A 25,456-nucleotide genomic window follows, 5' to 3' on the forward strand; every position below is an offset into this window, starting at 1 on the left:
TTATTTAAAAATAAAGGTTCTTTAACTGTTATTGTCACAAAGCCTTTTTTGCTATTTTTAATTACCAAAAAAGAGCTATAACTTTTTTCTAAACATATTAAGACCTTTAAAGAAACACGTTTAACGGTTTACATGTAATTAATCCATTAAATTCTGTAATTTACCCATTAATCCATTAATCACTCATCATGAAATTTTAGATTAACTGGACTTTAAGGGTAAAAGTTGTTCTTTTTCATCATAAAGTGAAAAACTAATTGTAAAGTCGTTTTTGTTCAGAGATGTACTTTAATGTTTGTCCATCAGGTGGCAGAAGCATCCAGCATCTCATCTTCAAGTCCTCTGAAAACTCTCACGTTTATTTATACAGGGGCGATCGTGGCTCAAGAGTTTGCAGGTTGCCGGTTCGAGCCCCGGCTCTGACAGTCTTGGTCGTTGTGTCCTTGAGCAAGACACTTCACCCGTTGCCTACTGGTGGTGGTCAGAGGGCCCGGTGGCGCCAGTGTCCGGCAGCCTCGCCTCTGTCAGTGCGACCAAGGGTGGCTGTGGCTACAATATAGCTTGCCATCACCAGTGTGTGAATGGGTGGATGACTGGATGTGTAAAGCGCTTTGGGGTCCTTAGGGACTAGTAAATGTTATACAAATACAGGCCATTTGCCATTGTTTATTTATTCATGACACATTTTGAAATGAGAAAAAAAACCCTCAGAATTTTGCAAACTTTAATAATGAAGCAATGATATTCATACAGGAATAGAATAACTGTTTGCAGCACAACTTCTCAGGAAAATATCAGGAAAAAAAGAAACTACCATGCAAACTATCCAAAACATCAGATGAAATACATGAACACAGAAAACTACAAATAACTCTATACAGGACAAGGCAAAACATATAGTAACTTAAAGCTGCAGTGCTCTTTTAAAAATTACAACTAAATCTTAGACCTGAAAAGTGTGGAAGCCCATTCATTATTGCAGAAATTTGAACCGGAAAATAATAATAATAAGCTTTTGAACATTTTTCAACCAATTTTGTTTTATTTATTTTACGGGTTTTATTGCTCATTTGAAAGTTTTTTTGTCTTTTATTGTGAAAAAGACCAAATGAAGAAATGTTTCAAAATACATACTTAAAAATATTACATTTATTTCATATTTCATATCGTTTCATATTTTGCCATCACTCATGTAATGAATATTGATTGATTCAATCTTGAGGTTTTTCTTTCTTTGCAGCTGTGATTCTCCAGATGTTACTCAAGACTTCATCATTTTTAGATGATAAATATAAAAAGCAGAAATGAAGCTGCAGCTTTTCTGTGTTGATCTAAGTGCAGACTGAAGTTCTTTGATGTCTTTTTATTTTACAACCTAATATATACATCAGTGAAAAATAGCTCCTCGAGTGTCCACTGAAACGGCACCAAGCTCTTTTCAGGAATATTGTGAAACATCTGTCTTCCACACCACATTAGTGCAGCTTTTAAATTTTACAGATGTTCATTATTTAAGACAGACTTGGTGTTAATGGCATTTATCCATTTTTTACGGATCTTTATCAAATTTGAAAGCATTTCAAAAGAGGCAAGCCTCCATTTCAAATCATAAAGTAAGTTCTACATTATTTTTTCTCATAAATTCGCTTTGGATCAGTTTTAAAGGTGTTTCAGCCTTAAAAATCTTTGAACTGTGCTATTAATCCACAACAAATACCCTGATATATAACTGTGTTAAATTAAACAACCTATGTAAACAAGGTACAAACTGCAGTTTGTTTGTTTACAGTTTTAAACTGAGAACCAGGTCATAACATACTCAATATGGATTCAGAAATAATCATGTAAGCTTTTTTTTTCTACGTGAATGTGAAAATTTATAGAGGTCGGATATGTCACCGAGTAAGTTTCAAGCCTCTAATACCAGTTATTACATCCGACAGCACCGATGATTTAATCCAAAATCTAAAAATGTGTTAAAAATGTAAAAGAATTGAACATTCTTTTAATCAGGTAATCAATTAAATGATTAATCGTTCCAACTCTGATTTCCTGAATCCTGGAATTCTTGAAAACTCTTATGAATTTTTTTTATATTTAAAGTAAATACAATGTGCAAAGGGTAACCTTTTGTAAGAAAAAATAAAATAAAATAAAACAACAAGTAAAATGAATAAAAATAAAAATTGGTATTAGTTCACTGTATAGTGACTGTATAGTAATTAATTAATAAACATTTCATAAATCACTGTAATGTAGTTGTAAACAGTTAAAAAGATTTCATAATACTACACAACATAATATGAATATTTGTTTAAAAAAAAAGCACAAAAATTTATTTCAAATTTAAATTTGTTTAAATTCCAGTACATGTCGTACTGGTTTTTACTATGTTGTCTTTATGGGTCTTAAATTTGCATTACAGTCAGATAGACATTGGATATTAACTCGTTATGTACTAATATACTTCAAAAGGTCAAGCTATAAAACTGCAAAAAAGTTAGGTAAAAAAAGAATGAAAAGTTGGATCTCAGTTGATCACTATTGAATGTGTAAAAATATTTGTAAAATATTGGACATTAAGTCATTAAAAAGACAAATTTTAAATGCACGTTTGAAGTCTGATGGAAAACAGACCTTCCAGATGTTTTGTTAAATATAAAGTCTGAGAAAGGCTAAAATTTTCAGTCCATTTACAGACTTATTATAAACTTGGCAAACCTTAATATCTTCAAAGTAAAACAAAGATGCTCAAGCTGTTCTCAGTTGGTGTGAAAATTCCCATGAATAATCTCTGGAGCAGACGTCTGGACGGGGCTCATCAGCAGCTCTTTGGTGGCTTCTTAGCGAGGTGGAAGCGATTGCATCTGGAGGGAGTCGTAGGTGTCCCTGGTGGCCGAACTCAGACCCTAAAAATGACCAAAATCAATCGATCATCAGGTTGTTGTTTTTTTTAATTTAATCACAAAATTATATTCAAGTGATATGGTTAATTTTGATTTATCTCTTTAAAGCTAATGAAGCTTTTACACTCACCTGGTAAACCTGTTCGTTCTTTTTTGGACGCTGTAAAAATGTCAGTGTAAATAATTAGACATCAGGTTTTTGTTGATGGAATTTAATTAAGTAGATGATAAACAAGAAGTGAGAAACTGACCAATTTGTTTCGGTCATTTATTACAAACCTTCAGAGGAAGCTCCTTATATTCTCCATCTGTGCGTTTGTTCAGGCCCTGAATTTAAAAATATAACAAGTTCAGATACGAGTTTTCTGTGTTAGTATGCAAACTTCCAAGAGTTCTGTGTTTACAAAAAGTTTATTAAAAATAATAATAATAATATTAATAATAAGATATTGTTTGTTACCGTGTACGTGGCGTCATCAGCTACCCTGCGGTTCTGTAGAAAGGAACAGAAGTCACAAGTGCAATTTTAAGTCAGGAGGTTCTAACAGACTTTAAAATAGAGAACCTATGTTGGGTTCTTTTCCTTCTTCCTCTAAGAAGGAATTGAGGGTTCTTCAACAACTTTCAAGTCTTTAAAATTCCTGAGAAACCATTCTTTTGTTGTTTTTGAAACTTCTTTGGACATAATCTACAACAGGGGTGTCAAACTCAAATACACAGTGGGCCAAAATTCAAAACTGGAACAAAGTCGCGGGCTAACATTAATATTTATTGAAAAAAAAAAATCTTCCTCCAGATATAAGAATGAATCTTTTCTTATGGACTCAAACAAGTTTTGCTGAAAAACTGAGTATGGAACAATCAAAGCTTAATACTAAACGATATATTTATTAGCTGTATAATACCAGTAGGCCAGCTCTAATAGTAATTTGGTATGGCTTCGCGGGCCAAATGTAATTAGGCTGAGGGCCAAATTTGGCCCGCGGGCCAGAGTTTGACACCTATGATCTGCAAGTTCTTAAGAATACTTCACATTTATTGTAGTTCTTGTACAGGTGGTTTGGAGCCTGTAGTGTTTTTGAAAAGTAGTTAACAGTTTGTTTGTTTGTTTTTTAATTTTTATCGAATTGTCCTTGTCATGGTTCATGGTCCCTGTTTTATTTTTTAGGGAAACATGAATCCAATAAGGACAAAAACCACTGAAGAACCCAAACCACTTGCAAAAACTACCAAATACAGTATAAGCTAGGTATAAGTTATTCTTATAGTCTACTTAAGTTCTTCTGAACTTCATTTGCTGCGGTTATTGTACAATTAATTGTACTACTTGCAGAAGTGGTTTGGGTTCTTCAGTGGTTTTTGTTCTTCCTGATCTCTGAACAGGGTTTATTTAAGAAGTCCATAGTTAATGAATTCTTTCAAACTTGTCCTATTCCACTTAGTTTGTCACAGTTTCTCCCAGATATGTTTGATCCATGCATTTATTCCATTCATAACTTTTAAGAAGCGTTTTAGTGTTCTTCAAACATCTTCCAGATATTGACGAGTCTTTTAAAATTCCTGCAAATTAGTTGTTTTCTTGTCCTTTAGATTTATTCCTGAGGACATTTCCTAATAATTATTTTAGAGTACTCAACAACAAACTCAAGATTTTGCGTTTATTGTGGTTCTTGGTGTGGTTTAGGTTTTTCACAGGTTTGTGGTTCCCAGTTTCTTTAAGAAGTCCACAGTTTGGGAGTTCTTGCAGTTTGTCTCCAGTATTTTAGTTTGTCACAATTCTTCTAATGTTCTTCGTTTAGAATCCAGGATTGCTCTTTCTACACGTGTTCTAGAAGAAGATTTGAGGCTCTGTTATTTTGTTGATCTTATCTAATACATTAAATCTCAATGCATGCTCAATCATTCAGGTAAGGAAATGGGATTAGTGACAATATCTTTCTACCACTTAAAACGCCAAGTCCATGAGGTCTAAAAGATCTGGGAATTTTAAATGAACCGGAATTATAAAACTGTAAATAACTTTAGAGATGTTTAAGAAAAACTTCTCTCAGCAACAGTCACTACTGCAGGATGGCGATCCAGTGTGACAACAATGCGCCTTATCCTCCAGAATCAAAAAAGTGGAATCAAACATATAAACATTCTAATTTTGTTTTTTGTTCTTTTGTGTTTAAACATTTGACTTCAGTACTTAATTAGATGTGTTGTATGAGAATAGCAGACTTACTCTTCCTCGTGCAATCTCGGGGTCTCCCGTTCTCAGTGGCTCGTAAGTACCTGGATCCTGACCTTTCAGGTCCTGAACAAGAACACGTTTTAATCCACATCATTCTCCTCATCAACAGTTATTCCCATTCTAAGATCAGTACAGTGCCAATATTCACTCTTAAAATTGGGGAAAACAGGCTAACGAGCAGTTTATGGTGTTAGGTGATAGTAACTTACACTGTATAAGCCCTCCTCCTCCATCTTCGCTTTCGATTTGAAGAACTACAGAAAAATATCAATGACTGTTAATCAAAAACAGCCTTTTGTGGAGTGCGAAGTAAGAAGGCTATAGAGTCATTATTGAACAGGTCTGATTTGGTTCAGAGATGAAAATTGGATTTGAATCTGTTTTTACTCCTAGACTAGAATCCAATCAGCAGTAAATATTAAAAAGAAACAAACCCACCTTCTCTTTGATGAACATGGCAGTGATGATGAGGCCATAAATGCCGAGGAAGCCATCCAGGATGTAACACAGTTGAGGGTCGTACAAGTTCATTGCCTCTGTGGAGATCAGAGTTCAAAGGTTAGAGGAAACACAAACTTGACTGAGTTCTGTGTTCAACTAAGAGCCCCAATAAAATGATAGTACACAACAAAAATGATTCTAATGTTGGTAACAGTTCACGAACTGTTGTTACAACTTCTACGCTTCTAATCAAGCTTTGAACGTTGTAAAACTTTCCGCATTTCACTAAAATGTAAAGAAAAAAGTTCGGGCTTCCATGTGTTAAATAAACCCTGATAAAAGACTGTTTAAAATAAAGCTATAGAAGAAAAAACTTCTTCCTATCATTTTGACTAAAACTGAATAAAAATAAGGTTGACAGCAACAGCAGTCGACAGTCTTTGTTTGTGCAGCGCGTCAGTGTGAAGGAGCTCGGCGGTTTCCTCAGCTGCTGCCGAGTGCTCGCTGTGGCTCATTAACTGACAGGTGTGTGTTCGTGTGTGGTTCAGTGTGGGCGTGTGTGTTTGTGTCGGTGTGTGTCGATATAGCCAAAAGATGCAGCAGAGCCTGTTTTCACATCACAGACGCTCATTAAACATTTAAGCAGGTCAGAGTCGCTCTTAAACTGCATTTTAAGAGACAAAAAATACACAAGAAAATACTTCACTGTCAATAAACCTCGGGTTTCATTTTCATTCATGTTGTTTATATAAATATAAAGAAATGTATTAAAGGTGATGAAGTTTGGCTGAATTTGCTCTATAAAGATGTGTATAGAGACAGGTTTTAGTAAAAGTGCACTAAATGCATTTCGATTTTAAATCTCTTTGCCACGCACCTATCCACATAACTGACACATGCCTCAGTCATGTGATTCTTGTGGCATTCAACAGGAAAGAGAAGTGATTTATGAGAAAACGCACCATAAAGAACCATTTTCCCACCAAAGTAAATTAGAAATTTGATGAAATTCGTCATTTCTTCTTGTAACTGTATCGCTAAACAGACAGACAAACACGCGAGCAGTGTTTAGTTTGAAAAGCCTGGCGATTACTGTTTTTGGCCCAAACTGTATGGAGGCTGTTTTCCATGTATATATGTGGTATTATTTGAATTTCTTGTTTGGAGTGGGCTGTTTAGTTTCAGTAAAAATATGTGAGTCAGTCATGTGATTCTGATGAGAACATATTTTCTCCAGAGAGAAAAAAAAAGAGACGTAGTTCATGAGAAAATAAAGTTGTTGCTTTTTCTTTTTTGTTAAAGTTTAATGAAGTCTGTGCATTTTCTTTGCAATACAAGCAGCTCAAATGAATGAAGATGGAGTTTAAAACTTCAAATTTTACACCAAACTCGACAGACTTTTCTTCAAACTTCAGATAGATAAACAGGTTAAACTCCACTCACGTAACTCTGTAATTGTAATCAAATGTTTGTTATCGTGAACGCTGAAATGTGCTGTGCTGAAACACCGTTAATGTTGTAAATGTTTTTAGACTCTCAACCAATCACCACCCCCAAAAAACAAAACAAAAAAAATAACAAAACACACACACGCATGCAAATACACAAGATTCATTTAAATTCATTTATATAAAGTTTGGCTAAACACATGCTGACGTGTGAGGAATCAACAGTGTCGTCAATCTTGTATTTCCTAACCCTGTAAATGAGATATATTTTTATCTTTGGTCACATTTCTCTGCGGTTAACTGCTTCATCTGTGTGGTTTGAAGCCCTCTCCTCGTCTTTTTCTTATCATCAGTTTCCAGGAAACGGTTTTTGCCCTTAATCAGTGATCGTATGAGCTTAGAGCGAGCATCTATCAACATCGTTTATAAAGAAACTCTGCTTTCACACTTCTAACTGAATGGTCAGACAGAATTATAGTTTTGTGTTGAGAAACTATGACAGAATAGTGAAAAGTCACTTTCACACATCATGATGGTGATGATATGAAAAACATCAGCTCAGAGGTGCTTAAACCGCATGCTCAAACTTTTTTTTTCTTAATCAATAAAGATAACAATTTTCAGCTGAGTGCCACTCTGTTCATTCTCATAAAGATCCACCTGAAGTTTCTGCATCTGAAGCTGAAAGGAAGCCCACATCACAGCTGCAACGCCTCCTTTCACTGCACGTTTCATTTCATGGTCATTTATAAGCTGACAACACGTCTGGTTAGATAAGAGCAAAGATAAACTGAAAATATACGCATCAGGAAGCCCGTGTGTGTGTGTGTGTGTGTGTGTGGTCGAGGTTAGGGTTTAATCTGATGAGCACAGTGCAGTTTCATGTTCAGTTTCACACACTCATATACAAGGCCTGCTTTTAAAAAGGCAAACTATATCAGTATGTCTGCTGTGATGAAGTTACACTAGCTACAGTCAGCGCAGGTTAACGGTTTATGCAACTCTGTACCAGACTTTCATCAAAAAATATGCAACTGTAGGTGGCACACACACACACACACACACACACACACACACACACACACACGCACAGTAGATCTGTATCTACTAAAAGTCAAAATTTAGGTTTGAACATGGCTTATGAATTCTTTTTATAAATACACATGCACACAAAGTTCTCCACCACTATGGCTTTTTAAAAAGAAATCTAAGTGCACATGTGTACATAGCTCTGTAATGAGCGCACATAAAGTCATAATGCCAGTGGACACATGCAGGTTACATTTTTAAATACAGACTCGCAAGGCTCAGATACAGAATGGCGTCAGCAAAGCCCAACAGTTATGTATCTGATAACGTGACACCAGCTACTGTCGTGCATGCAGCTCGATACCAGTATTCTTTCAAAAGATTTACAATTTAAACTCACACACAAATATATCTGTTTCAGACCTGCTTTCATAAAAGTTTGGACATGCTTTGCAGGTTAAATACACATGCACATGACGTTCTGCACCACTATGACTTTAAAAAGATGCCTCAATTTAGGTACAAAAACATATGCGCTTAAACCGAAGCCTCAGTATAAGCGCACACTTACAGGTAGCTCTAACGTAAGCTTGCGTGAAGATGTCATAATGTCAGCTAGTTACTACAACTAACTAAAGATTTGTAAGATCTTTACAATAGTGCTTCGATAATATTACACTAATGTGGTCACACTTTCTGTACCACAACTGGTTTTTTCAAAAGTTTAAATTGAAGTTTGAATATTCATTATGTGGCTGCTTTAATGAAATGATAGCTGAAGAAGAAATGCACATAAAGTTCAGCACCACACCTGCTTAAAGATGCATCAATTTAGGTGCAAAAACATGTGCCAGGCCTGCTTTTAAATAGGTAGACTCTACCAGTAATATACCTGTGTTGATGAAGTCACACTAACTACCATCGTGCATGTAGGTCACACACCTGCCTGAAAAATGCTTCAGTTTAAGCACACACATGCAGGTACTTCTGTAAGTGGCTTAATGCAAGGTATAGTTTTAAATACAGACAGACTTAAATATCTGGAAGAAATATTTAAATTGGTTTAATTTAAAACTTGCAGACAATTAGAAATACTTCATATGAGACCGTGTACTTTAGACGTACTTTTTCAAATGTTGTTTTATCATTTTTTGTGGCGTAGTAGTTCTAGTAGCAGAAGAAGTTAGGTTTTAGTAGTATATGCATGCAGGTAGTGCTCTAATAATTCAAATACGATTGGTCACTCTGTAAAGCATCTTTCCTATAAGAAATCCAGGCGTCAGTGTCACCATCATAATAGGAAATTATTTTCAAATGAAAAAATAGGCATTTATGATATGTAAGCTAGCTAAAGATATCTACTTGAGAAGTGTACCTACATTGTTGAGCTTGTGTAATATTACAATATAACACAGTGTCACCTTCGCTATGTCGACCCACGAGTGACTGAAAGAGGTGCTGGCAGTACTGTTCTGGTGCTCCGTCACAAAAAATCAAATGAACATATTTATGTACATATATACATACATATATTACATATAACGCAGTCAGCATTATGTATGTATATAATAAACATAGTAAAACCATTAAAAATGTGTACACATGCATACACTGAATAGTGAAAAAATACTGCGTTAAAAAGTTTGCACCTTTTTTTTCATCAGTGTGTTTTTGAAGGATTTGGGACATTGCACTGTTTAAGTTGGCGGTCAAACAAGTAATACATTATATACATAATTATGTATTGACTATAATGTATAGTCAATACATATAACGGGGTACGTTAATTTACTGAAGATCAGGATCAAGAGCTACAGTTTTATTTTATATAATTTGGAGTAATGCAGATGATTTCTTTGATTACGCCAACAGAAGCCGACCCAAATAAGAAAAGTAGGCTGCGACCAGAAAGGCATGGAAATGCATGTTTTTAGCCATAGCGTGCACTTACTCTCAGCAGCTTTTACAAACTAAATTGCATTCATGTATTTTTGAGCAAGATGCTTTATAACATTATAGACAAATATGACCTTTTAAAAAAGAGATTAAAAACGGTCTTTTCCAAATCATTTTAAGATTCAGCGCTCAGTACATTCAGAAAACTGGTAATACAAATGCAACTGATGTATTTTCTAAGTATTGTTTTAAATATTTATACCAGTCCTGTAACTGGACATGAACCCGAGCCACAGTTCAAACATGAAAATCCCGTCACATATGAGCAATATTATTTCTGAAGAAGCTGATATAGCGGAAATTCTTTTACTATGTCCTGAAAGTACAAGTATATTCTGAGCTCTTTAATCTGTCTTTAATTGAGTATATCAAAACAACTGAGAGATGTAGCAATTTAAACATATATGCTTCATAATGTGGATGTATTTGAGGTTTTTTTCTTTGCATTAATATCTGATGGACATAATTGCTTCTCCTTCATATGTCTAAATTCTTGTTTCTGTTAGCTGAAGTTAGTGATTACCTCGTGGTAGAACAGTAAAGATCAGGACTTCATAATTCATGCAATCATCATATTTTAGCATATAAAATGCCCCCAGCTGCTCAGAACATGCCTCTGTCACCTCTGCAAGTACATTTTTAGAGGTTGTTTCTACAGTTTTTATGCCTGTTGTGTCAGTAAGAACAGGTTCAATAAAGCTTTTAAACTAGTTGCATTAAACTGCTTCATAACTAGTCCATTTGTTATTTGTTTTTGCTTCTCCTAAAAGGGAAATGACAGTAAAGAAGAGGAGAATCGGAGGAGTTTCCACTGAAACTGCATTAAAAACAGTTCAAGAAACACCCGGTCTGTCTAATCTGACTGACTGACACATCAGCGGAAAGATCAGTGACATTTTTTATGTTTACACGAATTCTTCGTGACTCATCAGAAACATTCACAGACACCATTCACAAAACTGGCTTTGCAGAGTTTTCCATCACAACCTCTCGTAAGGGATCCCAACATCACAGAGTGTCCGTGAGTGCAGCGTCAGCAGGTTTCCTGCATCTGCTGTTCAACCACAGGATCACAACACAGCCCTGATTTGCAGTAATGCACTGAGCCAACATGGAAACACTCAGCTTTACTCAGCTTAACCTATAGCTTCTTACGCAATTATTGCAACATTAAAACTGTACAAGAATAGAAATAGTAGCAAAGCTTAGTGGTTAAAACAACAAAGCAATAATGATTAAAATTTCAAGAGTCTATTAAACACTGATGTTTTAAAAAATTTCTTGCAGCATTCAGCATTCAGTACAACATTTTTTCTCTCCAGTCAGCAATCAGATGTTTTTCTGGCCCACAAAAAAAAAAAAAAATCAGTTGAATTATTTTATTTACTGCCAACTTCATCTAAAAAAAATACAGAATATCAGTGTTATCATCGGCGTTATAAAACAGCAGAAATACCAAAAAACAATGATAAGTAAACCTTCAGAATAAAAGAAGTGGAGTAAATACTAAGCTCATCTTTAGACTAACCCCTGTAGGCTGCAGGTATCGCTGCTGGAAAGATGAATTGGCTGCTTTCAAGGTTTACAAGAAATCTGCCTTACTGAAATATCAGTTTACCTGCATGCTGCTGTCTTTCGTTTTAGCTCCTTATTTCAGGTTGTTGTGTCAAACAAACCAGCGGTGGATGGAAGCAGCTACGTCTTCTATCCACACAGTCAATCAAATCACTTTCATTGTAATAAAAGTCATTTTTATTTTAAGTCATATTTATTGAAGTAAAACAAATAAAAGAATAAAAATACTATTGAAAGTTCATTTCAGTCAGTGGCTCAAACAAGGCAGTTGCCAATGAACCTGCTCGACAAACGGCCCCGTGCCATTGATGTTGTTGAAAGCTGACTGGTCAATAAATAGTTACGAACTGAGCTGCGTTTGACTATGTTGTATTTATTTAATGGCCACACACAGATTCTTATCTTTTAAAACCACCTCTTCTCTTACAGGACATTTATACACAGACACAAAACCATAGAAAGGCTGTGAAAGACTGGAGTCTTTAGAACTGAGACAACGTATTAAAACGTGTTTATTTAGGTATCAAGCATTAGATCGAAGTTTTCTGAAAGCTAATTAACATAATTCACATCTTAGACGCCCACAAATAGTTGCTAATGACATAAAAGAGGGTTTAGGAAAGGGCATCATATCAGTTTCTAATCTATTTCCACTGCACTCGTTACAGAGCGCACATTAGATTGTCAATGTATTAACTGAAGTTCTGGGAAATGAAATCTGACCAGAGGTTTGGAAATCAGCTTGTGCTCAGACTTCTGCCAAGTTCAGTAGTTAGAATGAAAATCAAAGAAATGCCGAGAGGCTAAAGGTTCAGGACCATCCAAACATTTTTCTAAAGATATAAGACTCAAACTAAAGCGGTTTCTACTTGGTTTGGATGCTGAGGGATACAAATAGAACTAAAACTTGACCCCAGGTTACGCAGTGAAACAGACGAATGACGTCAAGTTCCCACCGGAAAGAATAGCGATCGTTAAGGGGTGTTTTATAGAGCGTATGGATCTACTGCGAAGGAAACGTGAACGACTGTTTGTTAGAAACAGGTTTGATTTGAATGGTTGTACATTGTGACCAACCATTCAGTGTTTTACATTAAATGGTTGTTTGCTGTGTCTTTTCAGCGTGAACTTTGTGACTGGATTGCCGTGCATTTGATATGAATGAGAGATTGCTGCTGGTTTGTTTTGTCGGCACTGTTGGAAATAAAAATCACAGTAAAGTCCAAGCGAAGCAAAAACAGAGCAGATTACTGTGGCCTAACACTCGGCAGCTCGATGCACTCCCACAGCTGCATGACCACACAGAGATGAAGTTTTCAGATTACCTGGCACACTTGACCTATCACAGGGTTGCAGTGACATATATTTTGCCTCCGTCAGCTGATAAAGGTGATAAAGGTGGTATGTGATACGTGTAGGTGTTCAGAAGAACAGAGGTTCAGGGGCACCGTCATGACTTCTGAGGATTGTGTGGACTGTCTGAGCTCGATGCAGATGATATCGCAGCCTTGAGGTCTTGACCTGCAGGTCCTCAGACCGGTTTCTTGGGCAGGAAATCCACTGACACAATCTGTACACCTCCATTTTACTTCTACTGTACATCCACTGTGTTTTTGCTGCATACACAAAAGAATCGTGTCCCTTGAAAATGTTCTTCCAAGGGAAACTTGAGCAATAAAGATATCTTTGTTTATCTAATGGGCAGAAATAACAGGAAACGGCTCCTTAAGGTGAACCATTACACTTCAATATTAACGTCAGTTCGGTTTTTAAAAAAGATTTTTTACACCATTGGTTGAGACATTTAATCCAGTTTTACTTTGTTTTATTAAATTTAGCGCATAATTCTACTCGATAGAATATGTCTGTGAAGGTTCTCAGCCATCCAGGTCATGGTAGTCTAAAGAGCTCGGAAAGAAAAGTGACGCTTTTCTTTCCGAGCTCTTTAGACTACTCTGTAGAACCACTTTGTTGTATTGACCCTTTACAGATAGTGGTCACTACAGTCAACAGCTATTCAAAGGCTTTTCTTGTATTTGTGTCAGTGTTGATGGTTTACTTGTACATAAACCACTACATTGGACACTGATGTGTCCATACTCTGCCACCCACCCCAAAAGTGGACACAAAACCATTTGAAAAATTCATGTTTAAAAATGAAGTTCAAAAATATTTTTTTTCATACCTAAATAGAAATAAAAATACTTAAGAAAAAACTCCTGATTGAGATTGTCATAATTCATGCATGAAAGTGTTAAAGTCTGACTTTACAGTTTATTTTTTCCATTTTTCCCTTTATTTTCTCCACATAATGAGTTGTTTTTCATGTTATATTTGGTTTCTGTGAGATAGGCTCCAGCTCTCCTGCAACCTATATAGGACAAACAGAAGAAGATGGATGGAGCAATGGGATGGGATCAATATTTAGAATCTTAGCATTTCTTGTCTTACCAAAAAGCAATTTTGAGCAGGAAAGTCCTATAATTTTTTAACATTGTTATTTTATGAGTTATTTCTTTGTTTTTTATGCAACACCAAGGAGCTAACAGTGCTAACAGAAAAGTAGAAACACAATGTTTGGCTGGTTTTCCTGACTCATTGACAGACTCATTTGGAAGATGTTAAATTTAGACTTATCTTCATTTATGCCGAAAGAGAAATTAAAATGTGAAATGATCATTTACAGTAAAGAGCAGTGAGGAGGTGGAAAAATCAGTTTTACTCTGACGTTACAGCGTGTCATGTGTAGATGTCTGATAGCACATCAGACTTCTGTTAGGATTCATTCATTCTCAGATGGCTGCTTCTCTGCCTGTGAAACACTTCAGACTGGGTAAAAGGTTTGAGCCATATTAAAGCGCTGGTTGTGTTGACAGACGCGAGACTTCAAACACTCTGAGAGCAGCGACAGTTTCCTGAATGAAAGTAGAGAGATGAAGAACCCGAGGTCGCCTTTAAAAATCCAGCTTGTCGCTTATAGCAAAAAGGATGTCGTTTCTAGGAGACCTAAAGAGCATGTGACAAGATGTAGTTAATGCTCAAAGAAAAGGGCGTGACCTGGGTGCTGTCAATCAAAGATAAGGTGCATGTTGTAAGATTACGTCTCTTCCTAAGGCTTCCTGTATGCTCTGAAATAAATGATCTTCACCAGATAAGAGTCATGTTTCCATCCACATGATTTCAATTTAAGCAGAAACTACAATTACTGCCTTTTATATGTCACCCAGTCTTTGCTGCTCTTTCCACTGTTGTTTTTTTTTTTCATTGTTACCGCAAAGTTGAGGAGGCTAAACCCGAAAATCTCCTCACAGTGTATAGTTTACATTCATGCCTGTTGACTCATTTCTATCACCTCTAGAAATGATGTGTTCAGGTGTTCCCCTGAAAAAATGAAACCAGAGAAACTCGGTCAGATGATTTTGTATTTGTCTCCAGGCAGAGAAACTTCACTCTCAGGAGTTGATAGCATTTGTTTGTTTAGAAATGATCACATTTTCATTTACAGATCAAAATCATCACCTTTGAGCTTCCTGTACAGCAGCACTGTCTAGTTTTTAGCCTGCAAGACAGTTAAACTGGCTGGCTCTGGGTGTTAAAATTTGTGTTCAATTGTGAGTTTGGGCTCCAATTTGTATGATAAAAGAACATAATCAGAGCAAACAGCTATGGCACCACTTTCAAAAGACTCATTCAGCTCCAGCCAAGACAACAGAATTAGAGCCTCTAGTCAACACAATCAATCAATCAAGGAATTCCTAACAAATTTTGACGTACTGCCTGCCTGCACCTCTCAGAACTTGTTTCCACAAATCGTTCTATATCTAACTGGTTCTACACATTTCCATTAAACAAAGCCCAGGTACCAGCACAGAAGCACAAAACTGTCCAAATTTGCAGCCATCATTGTTAGTTGCCATGGGAGGCGCTAACCTCATCGACTGGTAGATGCAGGCCGCAGATTCTGCCCACCTTAACTTCCTTCTAATTTAGTAACCCGAAATTTTGTTCCATTACGCCGCGTAAAGAGAAAAAGGCAAAACATTAATGCCGCAAAAAGAGATGTTAATGGCCTGGTGTCACATAGAGCGAGAGCCCCTCGACCCCTCTCCACCAAAGAATAATCCATAAACAACTTAACGGCTAGTCCTGTTGTAATTAAAGTAACACACAGTTCAAGAAAGAAATATATACACATGTGATTGAGACAACAGCAATCTCGCTTAAAAGCAAGTTATAGTCTAATGAGTATATTCACTAAATCAAGGCATATTTCTGCATTGCTGCCGAGTGGCTCAGGTTATGTGGTTCATTGTAGGGTGTGGCAGGTTTGCTTAAGAGAAAGTAAAGGGGACAGTTTTGAAAGAAAAAAGAAATATAAAGGCAAAATATTCAAATAAGATCAAAGATTTGTTCTTTCTTCCTGTAGATTTTGTGATGAGCAAATGAATCTCTTGAAGATTAGTTGTTAGCTGTGTTTGTCCTCGCAAGAATGATTTTGCAGTCAAGTGATCATACCCAACAGTTTTCAGTTTTCAGTTGCATGACATTTTAATCTAAACTGCTCTTTAAAAAATCAAACAGTTGAATATCATATAGTGTTGGGCCGACTCCAATAGGTAACGCTGAGTGAGTTATGGAAAATATGTTTTATGAGATCAGCGTTTTGACTGCCAACAACTAAATTCTAATTGGTTAATGCTTAAAGGGACATCAATGCAGGAGGCGATTTACTCGACGTGTCAGTTTGCCACTGATAGTTGGCAACTAACAGACATTACAGGCTTCAGTTGCGTGACAACACCTTAACATATTTGCCACCTTCACTGAGAGTGGTAATCACTTCAAACCCTAACCCTGGAAACCTAGATAAGGACACTCAAGCATATAATCCACCATTATTTTAACAATGCTGTTATTTATACATGTGACTCTCCCTCTAAACCGTAGGAAGTGCAAGAACTTTGGGCTGAATCAGGCTAAAACTGTTAAAACTGGTTCCAAATGCCCAGCAAACAAAGTTCAGTGTAAAAAAGTGCACTTGTAAAATCATTAAAGCACATGAATAGTTATGATGCTTTTCTTTTATGCGTACATTGTTTCAGTACAGATGGGATTCTATTGTAGGGATAAATTAAACCTTTTATGCCACGTTGAAATCTGTGGAAGCTACTTTCCTGCCTGCTATTGATTATAGTGATACACACTTTCAAGGAGCTTTTATCAAGCGTGCTATTTATTTCAAAGGTTCGTTACAAACATGAGCCCTTCATTATGCTTTGGTGAGTCGGCACTGACTACTTGCTGAAATATCTGTAAAGCGAATATGGGTTAACTTCCAGCTCGCATCTGTCGCTGTCTCTATTTCAGCTCAGATAGTTACTATCTTGAAGTCTCAATTGTAATGCACCCAAGGTTTTGAATGATGAGGCTAAAACTCCATTAGGTCTTATATAGAAGTTTTTTATTCTAAATGAGCACTCAAGGTGCTTTATACAACATGCCTCACACTCCAATAGATGCATCTCGCCCAAGAACATTTGGCATACAGACAGGAGCAGCGAGGGATCGAGCAACCAACCTTCCAGTTAGTGGCCACTGCTGTTTCATTGTTTTGGTTGCATTTACAACAGGTCTATGTGGTGAAGAACATTTCGATGTCAATGAGACCTACTTGTGAAATGCAATTAAAACCAAGGCAGTTAGATGCTCACAGCTTGAGAAACCCTGAAATGTACTTGCAAACATGCCGCTGTGGTGTCAGAGTTGGCAGTTTGCATCCGAACACCTGAACGAATCGAGGACATCTCACCGCTCTCTCTTATGTTAGTGTGTTGAGTTTTTTTTTTCACCTCTACTCTGTGTTCATTGTGTCACTTTGGGCCTAGAAAGTACACCAGTAAAAATAAGCTGAGCATCTGCTTAGTATAGCCGTTTTGTTTGAGTTGCATTTTCTGTCATCTTTTGCGCTTCTTTTAAACCTCCTGTTGAACCGGGGTGTTTCCTTAGCGGGGGCTGAGAGTTGTGCCTTGTGCAGCTCTCTGGCCACCACATTGAGCCAAGGTACAGCTCAGTTAGGGAAACACGCTTTTGACAGCTAAAGAAACCACAACACTGCTTCCTGAAGTGGGGGTCTTTACTTTTTGTGGTCAATTATTTCTCTTGAACTACAAAACACAACTACACTGGCACCTTTAGACCTCAGACACTTACAAAGAGGACTACTTCAAGCTTGAAGCCTGTTTGTATTGTTATTAAATCATCTTTTAATGGTCTAAACCTACATTAGAAGTAAAAGTCTTAATCACATGGTGGAAAAGACTAATCCAAAAGACACCTAACCAACCAATGCAAACTAATATGGATATTTTAAATCTTTCAATTTTAATTCATTAAAATGACAATACATAAAAAAATCCTTTTAAAACGTCTGATACATACAGTCGACTCTACACTTTATCTTTTAATGTTTCAGAGCTGCCATCATGTTGGTGTATTTAATGCATTACATCAGAAAAGACCCTTTTGTCTCTGTTTAAATATTTGCTAATAGGGTTGAGATGCTGTTTGAGAAGTCACTGTAACTAAATGGTGTTTTTTTTTTTTTTGCCTAAACCTTACAAAGTATTAAAATCACACCTTTGGACATAACATTGGTTACTCTGGGCGCTTATAGCTCTGATACTGCACTGGAAAATATCTTGTAGGCCAGACGAGGCCCAGTTGTCACAATACGACTGACACTTAAGGTAGGCATGTGGCTGCTTTGCAGCACGCAGACTTACTCTGAAACAGCGCCGTCTGAGAGCCCAAGAAGAACTGCCCCATCGCCACAGAAAACTGCACATATGAGCTAATCGTCGGATGCTAATGTAACATGTAATGCACCTTTTCTTGGTCATTATATTTTAATGCTGTTTTGTTTGTTTTTTTAAATGTAAAGCTCACAAAGTGCATTAAAATCTGGGCAACTCTGAGTACTTACAGCTCTGCCCTACCATTACAACACACCTGGCATCTGGCCTGTATAAGGTGGACCTGTGGTGTGGCCCAAATACCCAGAAAGCCCCACAGAAAATCTTTCATCCTAGTTTGTATTATTACACATTTAATGTCAAATGAAGCTCAGAGACAGGAGTTATTCAGGAAACAGAAACCACAGGTTTTACACAGCTGCACTTCATATCATTACTGAATCTTGATTTTGCCCCTTATCTGGAAAAGAGGGCCTTCATTTCTCTGTTTAAACATTCAATAAAAAGTTTCAGATGCCAAATGTATTTTCTCAGTCATGTCATCATAACTTATTGCTCTTTATTACTAAATCTGGCTGCTCAGGGCATCTACAGCTCAGTTACTGTACTAGAAAATATTTTGTGTGCCAGATGTTGTCTAAATTTCACAACACTGTTAGGCCATTATTGTGTAAAACTGTGGCTCCTTGCATCAGGCAGACAAAACCATATGTAGCCCAAAAAATAATGTCACATACGGGCCACGTGGTCCAGGAAATCGCTCAAAAGTCCTTTTTATTATTTTTAAACAGGCTGTGCAAGTGATGAACACCACTAATACTGTTTAGACAGCAGTTATTCAGGAAACAGAAGCCGCAAGTGTTAAAAAGCTGAAGTCTTACGTTTTGCTCCTTATATCAAAAAGAAGATCCTCATTCCTCAGTTTGAACATTTGAGGTCCTAGTTAAACCTTTCTCATTCATGCCATCAAAACTAAATATGCTGTTTAGTTTGGATAAACTTCACAAAGTGCATTCAAATCATGATAGCAGACAGATTTTAATCCTAATTTGCGATACTCTAATCACTTTTAGCACAGTTTGGCACTTATGTGTGCCAGATGCGGCCCAAATGTAATAGAAACGTGGACATTAAGCCATATAAGGTGTTACTGTGGCGTGTGTTTGTTGTCGTTTAAGAGTAATACATGTTTAACCTAAATTAAAGTTGAAAGGCAGTAGTTCTTCAGGAAATAGAAGCTGAAAGTTTTAAACGGCAGCACTTCATGCCTTTATTTTAATTCTAAATGTAATCTTTGGCCCCTAACTTACAAAGAAGACACTGATTTCTTGACTTGAACTTATATTAAAAAGTAGCCCTTCCTTGGTCACGCTATTATAACTTAACGATGTTTATTTATTGTAACTCTCACAAAGTGCACTTAAATCATGATAACAGACACATTTGGGAATAATCTGGGATACTTTGGCCACTTATACCAAAGTTAGGCGTGAATATGTGCCAGATATGTTCCAAATGTCAAAATACTGGACACTAGGCCGGCATAAGGTGGTGCTGCGGTCTGGGTGTGTCTTTCTTGAAGAGTGATTTTTATCTGATGTTAAAGCTGAGAGACAGCAGCTATTCAGGAAGTATGAGCTGCAAGTCTTAAACAGCTACATGCCATGCATTTATTTTAGTTCTAAAATGTAATTTTTGTCCCCTAACTTACAAAAACGGCCCTCATTTCTCACTTCAGAGGCGTACTTAGCCATTTAATAATCATGTCGGCCAAATACAAAAGTCTAATTGTCTTTACAACATGTGAACTGAGCAGTTTTAATGCTTACTGTAAGGCTGTGTTTAGTAAAGAAAATACTTTGTTTAACGAGCATGATTTTATGTGTTACCTAAGTAGTGCCTTTATCGTGCCGCAATATAGCGCTTATTAAGGAAGCACTGCAGCCACAAGTGTCAAACTACACGTCTCATGGTGCTGCTGCACAAACTTCATTTTTTCATAAAAACCAAAGTGACAAACTTGATTTCTGCAAATTCTGCTGTTAATATTTCCTCCTACTTTTAGCTTTTATTCTCAACTTTATTTCATCGTCGGAGGAAGGTGATGGTAAAGTGATTTTTATCTGTGTTACTATATTCTTGAAATGGCTCTAAAGTGTGAAAAAGTATTGCTGCCTGTGGTGTACCAACCTGTAAAATGGAGGAACTCTCCATTTTCTAGCCCTTTGTCTTTGTTAGAATCAAACATCTACACATTTCTAATTACACCCCACAGTTTGAGGAACTACTTCGTTTAGTTTCCCTCGACTGTTTCTATTCTTTTATTCGGGTCCAGGAAACACGTGATTGAATTGGTCCCTTATTTTAAACGAGCATGATCTGCCTACACCGGATTAGCTCATCCTTTGATCGATATTTAGACGACTTAAATTTGTTTTTGACTGTTTAATTTGTTATTGAATTCCCTAAACTTTGATTTAGGGAAATCAAAGTTTGTGATAATCTAAACTAGCTTTAAATGTCTGAAAATATAAATGTTTTAAACTGATCTTGAAATGGTCTACTGGTCTAAATGGTATGCAATGCTTTCAATTGTAGTTGGTTTAAACTGGATTCCCTGTGGTCTAAACTGGTACTTAAGTTTTTAAAAAAGCTTTTTGTTTAACCGTTTTCTTTTTTTAATCTTTGCGACCGCTTTTAATACTTCGCTTTGGCGCACACTTATCAGCTTTAAACTGATCTATTAAAGCGCTAAACAGGTCATTTCATAGTCTAGACTGGCTTTGGATCTTGAATGGTCTGAGCTGGATTTCTGATAGGCTAAACTGGTACTGACGCTGAAAACTGCTGCTGGATTAAGTTGCTTTTTCTAATTGTTGAGACTTGTATTACCACTGGTACATTAGCGTTCTAAACTGGTCATTTGATGGTCTAGACAGTTATCTATGGCACTAGACCACGGATGACCTACATTAGAATGTGATAATGAAAGGCCAGTGTTAATGCTTTCAAGGCTCTCATTGAAAGGAGTCATTTTAAATCCCTTCTGTGCCTGACTGCTCCTCTGAGTCCCAACAAGCTTGTTCCCTAAAGTGTTTGGAAGAAATACTGCTCCAAAAACCTGAAAGTGTGTTTCCAGAATGTAATGTTTTGGTAACTCTTAGTGAATTTAAATTTATAATTATCCATTATCTAGATTTATTTCTGTATTGTTTTGTTTATTGCCCCCCCCCCCCTTTTTTTTAATTGCAGCTGTCAAAGAGAATTCAAGCTAAAGTATATTAAATCAACTTAATACCCTAAATAAACTGGAGTTTTGATTATGTAAACTATGAACATTTACTTTATGCAAACGCTTGTGAAATGCTACGTGAAATGGTCTCAACTGGTATGCAATGCTTTTAATTGTTGTTGGTTTAAACGGTGTTTCCTGTGATCAATACTGGTACAACCAGTGAAAAACTTTTCCATTTTATTTGTTTCAGTTTGTATTTAAACAGTTGAACTTTGACGCACGTTTTTCAAGTTTAAACTTGTATGTTAATGATCTAAACTGACCATTTGATGGTCTAAACCATAATCTATGGCTCTAGGCCTTGGTTTAAGATGATCGGTATATTTTATTTTATAAGACTTTCAATGGGAAACTATCACTTCTGTGCTTGACTGGCCCTCTGCATCCCTACAAACACGGTCCCTAAAGTTCGCAATGAGTTTGGAAGAAAATGCTTTTAGGTTTTGTACTCCAAACGACCTGGAAGTCTTTGACAGGGCCTCCAAAAATGAATCCTATGGTAACTCTTGTTCAATTTAATTTTACGATTATTTGTATATTAATTCATTTATTGGGCTTGAGTTTTACTTTAAGCGCTGAAGATATTTTGATTCCAAAATTTACTTTAAAGTTTGGGTGGCTTGAACTGGACTTTTAATAGTCTAAACTTGGCTTTAATGCTTGACAATGTAATTGCTTTATTCTGGCTCTAAAGTGGACTCAACTGCTATGTAATGTCTTCAATTATAGTTGCTTAGAAACTGATTTTTTATTGTGTATTCTGGTATGTAACTCTGAGGTTTACTGAGATGAGGATTTCCTTTTGGGTTATTTTTTCACCAGTGTAAGAAATAAACCTATTGTTGAGTGAGATTGTACATTTGTTACATCGAGTTTTGCCCAACTTTAGTTCAGATGTGTCGTTACATGAGATTGATTAACTTGATTAAACTTCTACCAAAGAAGCCTATGAATATGAAAGTCTATATTTATAATAAAGTCAGAATTTAAACAAACTGGAAGGAAAGATTAACGCATTATGTGTCATTTTTACACCTCGACAGCATGCACAAACTGATTAGTCGACGTCCGGATGTGGATGTTAGCCGATAGCTTAGCTATCAGGTTCAAGTTACATAATAAACTTTTTCTTCTGAGTATAAAAAGTAATGTTTTTTAAAAAACAGAGGGGTCAGATATCTTATTTATTTAGGCAATGATGGGCCTTTTTTTTTAAGGTAATCCACACAGATTAGTTTGTGTGATAATCAGACGCATCAACACCAGAACATTTCTGATTTATAGTGTTAGCTAGCTAATGGCACTGTGGTTTTCAAATCTAAAATTGGTCATTAGATAACATTTTTCTTTTTACCCCTAAAAAAATGACAGAAATCTAAATTTTGTTTGGTTGTGTCGCGACGAACACGATACAGAATCCAACATGGCTACCAGAATTCTCCACTACAGACATATTCAGCTTAAGACTTTCTGCTGCTTGAAAACATTTTAAATCTGCTTTATGTAGATGCTGTTCTGTTAGATATGTGGGGTTATTTATTCAGACGACACACATCTATGCAAGTACGGTTGGTATTTTCTTTTAAATTTTCTGATCCGTTTGAGGGTTAGCACTTTGCTTGTCGATTAAGAAAACTGATTTAATGCATTTGAATTGTGACTGCTCTGAAAGTTCAACCATATCATACTGACAGTCGCTTCATGACTGAGACTAAAATATTTTTTTCTTAGCTTCTGCAAAATCAGCATTTAAAAAAAATAAAGCTAGCAGGATTTAAACCAAGTTTAGGTCTGATTTCGTATCATGTTTCTGTTAATCATAAACTATTTTTAAAAACCTGTCTTAACTTTTGTCACGCTTTTAGAAGGGAGGTGATGCCTCTGCAATTCTTCTATTTCAAATCTATGTGTAGAACTTCAAAGTGTGTTCGGGGTCTTACCAGCCGGGGAGACCATTGAGGCGAGGACCAGCAGGCCAGATATCCACATCTGGAGCGCCATCCCGAACCAATATCCCCAGACGACGTTGTTTCTTCAAACTGGTTTCGGCGATGAAGTGAGATGACTGAACTAAACTAGTATCTTCCTTCTCTGTTGCCTCGATGTGGAACAGGAAGTGGTGAGGAGCTGCTGTGCCAGGTGACACTCAGCGACACACTTACATCAACTTTTCTCCCACACATGAACACACTCTGTAGCACACATGGAAAAACAAATTCAGCCTCTTCTTTTGCCAGCTATTCCTGCTTTTGATGTTTACACGGTTATGTAACTGAGAGTAAATCTTTTAAAATAAATCTGAAGCACTCTTTGTTTACATTATTTATATCACCCTTTCTCTTTTTAAGGCTGGTTTTCAGTGCTAGAGGCTGTGTAGATCAGTTTCACTTACAGGTTGTCACTTTTGAGTGTAAACTCAAGACATTTTAATGTGCTGGGTACTAAACCATGACCTTTACTTTATCTTAGTCAAGTGGTTTTAGTCCCCAACCCAAATCAAACAGAAAGTAAAAACTAAGCAACTCAAACTGTGGTTTCCTGATGGTCTCTCTGCCACCACTACTTTGTCAGGACTTTTACCCAGGATTTAGTCAAGTACCACAACTAGTGCAATCACCAACTACAGCCAATGAAATGTATTTCAAAATCACTTCCTCAAACGTTCCCTCCATATATAAAGAGATTTACTTGCAGCTGGCAACTGGACTGGATGACAGAAGGACAAAACTGTCTGGCCGATTGTTGATTATAGTTGAATTTCAAGGCTTGTTTTGATTAGATTACTTTCCAATTTATTTACCCCCAGCTCATATGAAGCACCAATATCCTTTGCTTCCACTGGTAGTTATTTCAGTCCATTTTTGTTATTTGTGTCAAAGCTGAGAGAAGTTCAACTCAAGACTTGCCCACTCAATAATGCTAACAGTTAATTTGCCTGGATTTAAAATGTCTCTGGTGGCAGTGTTTATGCTAGTCGTCCTTGGCATCATATCTGGTTAAAAGAATCAAAATGGTGACTGCCAAAGTGCTCAACTTGAGGTCTCAGAATAAAACCTCAATAAAGCTGTGGGACTCAAGCAAACCATAGTGAGAGCCATTATCCACAAATGGCTAAAACATGGAACAGCGGTGAACTTTCCCAGGAGTGGCCGGCCAACCAACATTTTCCCAAGAGGACAGTGACGATTCATCCAAGAGGTCACAAAAGACCCCGGATGGCTTAATGGTTTCTAAAAAACAAAACAAAAAACAAAATTAAGACTTTGTAGTGGCCTAGTCAAAATCCTGACCTCAGTCTGATTGAGATGCTGTCGCATGACCTTTCATGTGCTGGTGGTGATGCATCCATGCTTGAAAATGCTCCAATGTGGCTGAATTGCAACAATTCTGCAAAGATGAGTGGGCCAAAATTCCTCCACAGCGCTGTAAAAGACTAATTGAAAAGTATCCCAAACACTTGATTGCATTTATTGCTATTAAGCTAGTAGGTTTAGGGGGCAATCACTTTTTCTTACAGTGCTACGTGTGTTTGTGGACATCCTGCCCCCCCAATAATAAATACCTTAATTTAGAAACTGCATTTTGTGTTAACTTGTGTTATCTTTGTCTAATAGGAAACCAGGAAGGGGGCAAACACTTTTGTACAACACTGCATGTGGATATGTATGGTCTATGGTCAGGAAAGCAACGCCAAAGTACATCTCATTATTGGAGATGTCAACCCTAGTGGCCAGTGTTTTTTGGCTGGATCTATCAAATTAGTAGTTGCTTTCATCACTTCCATCTGATGACTCCACCTGTTTGGGCTGTCGGGTTGG

The 25,456-nt window shown here is 36.7% G+C and overlaps 1 protein-coding gene across 1 annotated transcript; it reads right to left on the bottom strand.

Moving 5' to 3' along the window:
• Positions 1–707: 707 nt before the first annotated feature.
• cd247 (CD247 molecule) lies at positions 708–23,740 on the bottom strand. Its single transcript, XM_085449193.1, has 8 exons — positions 23,579–23,740; positions 5,581–5,678; positions 5,352–5,396; positions 5,134–5,205; positions 3,367–3,399; positions 3,186–3,233; positions 3,037–3,066; positions 708–2,909 (listed from the first exon to the last, which is right to left on the bottom strand). The coding sequence occupies exons 1-8, from the start codon at positions 23,637–23,639 to the stop codon at positions 2,844–2,846; spliced, it is 453 nt and encodes a 150-aa protein (XP_085305319.1). The 5' UTR covers positions 23,640–23,740; the 3' UTR covers positions 708–2,843.
• Between the last annotated feature and the right edge of the window lie 1,716 nt (positions 23,741–25,456).

This window comes from Copadichromis virginalis, linkage group LG23 (genome assembly GCF_057382275.1).
Source record: "Copadichromis virginalis isolate Kocher_CV1m ecotype Utaka linkage group LG23, C_Virginalis_male_GT1.1, whole genome shotgun sequence".
NCBI classification, from domain to species: Eukaryota; Metazoa; Chordata; class Actinopteri; order Cichliformes; family Cichlidae; genus Copadichromis; species Copadichromis virginalis.